This window comes from Pomacea canaliculata, linkage group LG14 (assembly GCF_003073045.1).
Source record: "Pomacea canaliculata isolate SZHN2017 linkage group LG14, ASM307304v1, whole genome shotgun sequence".
Classification (NCBI taxonomy): domain Eukaryota; kingdom Metazoa; phylum Mollusca; class Gastropoda; order Architaenioglossa; family Ampullariidae; genus Pomacea; species Pomacea canaliculata.
Window position 1 is genome coordinate 14,977,416 of NC_037603.1, and position 4,213 is coordinate 14,981,628.

A 4,213-nucleotide genomic window follows, 5' to 3' on the forward strand; every position below is an offset into this window, starting at 1 on the left:
ATTTCCATTACATAATTTGAATATTTTGGATTATGTATACATATCTCTTGCATTTGCATCACCACTATCATGTTTTTATTCATTTAAATTGAGGAGTGTGTGTGTCTATAATTTGTGTCACCATCCCTTATAATTTGCTTTGTCATCAGTTGCATATATTGTGTGCCTTTCAAATGGACCAGATTGTGAGTTTATGTTTAACTTTGATACACCACTTCTCCAGTTATAATTGCTCATTTGATTATTCAAGCTTATCATGCAATCTTTTTCATTTGATTTTACTAATCCATGGTGGAAACAACTGTGCTTCAGTATGTACATAAAACATGATTATCAGGTAAATCAGGATTTTTTTTATTTTTCACTGTCGCAGTTAAAAATAAAAAAGATGACATTTGTAAGGGCGTGTAAGTTTTTATTGAGTACTAAAATCAAAGCAATGTCCTTTATTTGGTAGGGTCGTGCCCGTAACCAATGTTGGGATAGTAGGCGGAATTGATTTAAAGTACAAAATACATATAGTGCCCTTACTGTCAATTAAGTAAGTACTTAGGACTAAAGAAGACTAAAAGCTGTAGAAAACAGTCTATACAAGTCTCAGCTTGAAATCTCTTAAGAATCCCTCAACTTGCCCACTCCAAACACATCTAAACTCATGCATACTTACAACATAGTTACACTTATTTTGGAAATGTAATGGGAAGGGAGTTAGAATTTACAACTTTCAGCCTATATGCAATACATCTCACATAAACATTTACAATGGATACACATTCACTGTAAATCATTCCATTTGGAGTTTTTGCTGTCACATTCAAAAAGCATTTCATTCAGAAGAATTAAATTTGTGTAAACTAAAAGGAATCGCAAACTTCTAAAATCAACAGGCAAACTAAATATATGGAAAAATCTCAAAAAAATTTTTTTCTAACTCTTCATTAGGTGTTTGACTAATTTTTCTAATAATTCCGTTCTTTGTGTCTCTATGGTTCTCATAAATTCTGTTCTTTGTCTATCCAATTCTGTTCTTGGTCTATCCAATTCTGTTCTTTGTGTCTCCATGGTTCTCATTAATTCTGTTCTTTCTATCTCAGTGTTTCTCATAAATTCTAGTCTTTGTCTATCCAATTCTGTTCTTTGTCTCTCCTCCGCCATTATCTCTTCCTGCATTGCCAGGTTCCTTATATGACAACTCTGAAGCTGCTCTGATGATTCATAGTTCGGTCTCTTCCGTTTCCTGCACACAGGAGTCTCCATAGACTTTCTTTGGTGTTTTTGCTCCTTTGGAGGGGTGGCACATTGCTGGGTATTGGTAATCTCTGAGAGAGTGCTTACTGAAAAATAAATATAAATGAATTATGACCAGTCTATAGGCATGGAAAATCCAAATATGTCTGGCCTGTATGCCCAAGGTAACTGCTCTTGCTGGAACAGTGCATGCATACAAAAAGTTCCTAACTCATTTCTATGTGGCAGAACAGACTTTTGTCATTACCCTCACCAAATACCTGTAGGAAAAGAAATAATAAACAAATGTTTTACTAAATTTGGCTATACTAAAACTATGCTTTATTTGCTTGCTTATGTTATAAATGGTTCACTGACCTTTTACACCCCCCAGTGATGATATTGTCACTGGTGGAATGACTGAAGGGTCTCCCTCCAAGATTTCGGCCATTCTGGAATAGTAATTCCACCTTGTTCTTCCTTGGCCCGTTTTCTTGTTCGAGTCTACTATAGCTTTATACCTGTTAGGATACAAGATAAAAGTACTAAACATGATTGCATATATCACTATGTATCCAGACAAATTTCCCAGGGCTTCAATAAAAATCTACTCAAGCTTGGTTGATACTGGTGGGGTCTTGTTTACAGGTTAAATAAATGTATTGTGGTAACAAATAAATTTAAACCCGCAGAATCTTAAACAAAAACTTGTGATGTTTTGTTTCTCAGATCTCTGGAAAAATATTGCACTCAAAGACAGAAAACCCAATGACTTTGTGGGAACTCACCGTATTTTCATATTGCTCCATTTCTTCTCAATTGCTGCTGGAGCAAAGTGGAATCCTGAGGCTGCCATTTCAGAGGCAATCCTCTTCCACACCTCTATTTTCTTCATAGTAGGAATTGCGAATTGTTGCTTATGTTTGGCATAGGTATCCATAAGCAGAAGGATCGCCCCATGGGCCCACTGATTTTCCCCATTCTTTTCTGTAAAAATATTAAATCAATTCACCAGGAATAAAAACAGAAAAACATAGTGATATGCATAGTAAATGCAACAGTATCAGATTCAAACTTAAAACTTTGATTCTAAACATCAAAGAATAGGGTAGTTGTACTATTTTATTCTGTTGGTTCCATGTGTACAGTATTTCCAAAGTTGGGTTATTTGTGAAAATCATTACAGCCCCACATTAAAACAGCTATTTGTGGTATTTATTACACTGAAAAATTATCTTTATCACCACCTTCAGCATTTTCATTTTGTTGTATTGGCACATGCAGTTGCCTTAACTTTGCACCACTTGTGTACCCTCCTTCCTTTACCTCTGTGACCTGGTAGGAGGTAAGGGCTATATTATTTTCGCTGGCCAACTGACCGGCAAGACGCTGGAGATAGAAATTTCCTTCTTTGCCTGTTTCAATATACAAAATAAAATCCATTGTACTACAATATAACACCAAAGCAAAAGGGATATTTGTCAGAGAGAGAGAGCACCAACACGTTTAAGGTAAAATGCGATAATTACTTTCACAAAGTAATTGCTATCATAGTACAATAATGTGCTGATCCTCATAAGAAAGTGTTTCATAACTTGAGATAATCATGAGATAATAAATTTTGGAAGTAGAAAGCAGAAAACTGAAACTTAAAAAAAAAAAAAAAAAAAAAAAAAACACGAGGCGGGTACACGTGGAGATTGAAGTGGAGGATACTATCGGGGATACAATTATAAAATTACTCCTGCTAAACATGTGAATATTTTTTCAAGCTCGATAATAGGGCATTTTAAATACTAATCGTTAAAAGACACCACTTTGTACACGGCCTTAGTCGGTACTCTGCAAACTCCAATCCGACTACACATTGTCTGAAATTGCTCCCGCTAAACAAATAAATATGTTTCCACATAAATAATAGAGTATTTTTAACATTTATCATTAAAAGATACTTACCACTTTGTATCCGGTCCCAATACTCCTTTTTAACGGGAGCATCAAAGTAACTCTCATCTGCAAATTTAAAACCGATAACAGTGTCGGCCATTTTGATTAGAATTCGTAAGACTTCCAAAGGCCGCTAGCTTACAGTCGACCATTAGAAAGATCAGTTAGTCTTATATTAAAACATCCACAGTTAATATTAACGTATAGGTCGTATCTGAAGTTTCAGCAAAAGAATTAGCTCAGTTACTCTCACCAACCTAAAACTAAAGCTCATCTGGCATCAGAAAGTCTCAAAACGGTTCAAGGGACACTACTACGTCAATGCTTTATCTTACTCCACGCTTGCGTCCCTTCATTGCATGTACAAAAAACGCTAAGTGATAATTATTATAATAAATTTAGTTTAATTATTAATTGATGTATTTGTGTTTACAGTTTTTGAATTTAAAAGACAGATGTAATAATGAACCACCTGATTGAAAACGAACGTTTTTGATTAGGTCAAAGGTCCATTCTAAGGTAAATACATCTGGATTCCTGAGCGCCCAACACAAGGGATAACCACGCCATTTTACTGTCAAAAGTATAACAGTGTAAGCAATAAAAGAAATTGTATATAGAATTAAAGACAGCAAACTAGTTAATTAAGTGAAAAGTGTACTTTTGAACGCATATACAGAATTATCATACGCTGCGAGAGAGAGAGAAGATAAAGAAGAAGAATGAGTGTCACAATTATCTTGATGTACGTGTAAAAGAAGGAAAGAAAGAAAGAAAAAAAAAAATAGGAAAGTAGAAGTGGTTAAGTCATCTCGACAGTGAGCATGCTGTCAGAAAACTTGTGACAAACTCTACATGGAATTCTGTGGTTCAATGGCCGAACCTCCTTTCTGTCCAACAGAAATTAATGTTAGACCCGGGGGATGGAGGTAAGGATAATTTTTTGGACCTGATGTAAGCAATTAGCAAGGCTTTACGACAAGGGTAGACGTCACCACCTTTCTCCCCGGGTAAAACTCCCTCCAAACTTCACATAAGA

The 4,213-nt window shown here is 35.3% G+C and overlaps 1 protein-coding gene across 2 annotated transcripts; it reads right to left on the minus strand.

Annotated features, from left to right (window-relative positions):
* Positions 1 to 398: 398 nt before the first annotated feature.
* LOC112555376 lies at positions 399 to 3,422 on the minus strand. 2 transcript variants are annotated; one of them, XM_025223749.1, is made up of 5 exons: positions 3,184 to 3,422; positions 2,475 to 2,642; positions 2,016 to 2,214; positions 1,606 to 1,748; positions 399 to 1,334 (listed from the first exon to the last, which is right to left on the minus strand). In XM_025223749.1, exons 1-5 carry the CDS (start codon positions 3,272 to 3,274, stop codon positions 928 to 930), a joined length of 1,008 nt encoding a protein of 335 aa, XP_025079534.1. In that variant the 5' UTR covers positions 3,275 to 3,422; the 3' UTR covers positions 399 to 927. The 2 variants fall into 2 exon arrangements, with proteins under 2 accessions (XP_025079534.1, XP_025079533.1); XM_025223748.1 differs by having other exon boundaries at positions 2,463 to 2,642.
* Between the last annotated feature and the right edge of the window lie 791 nt (positions 3,423 to 4,213).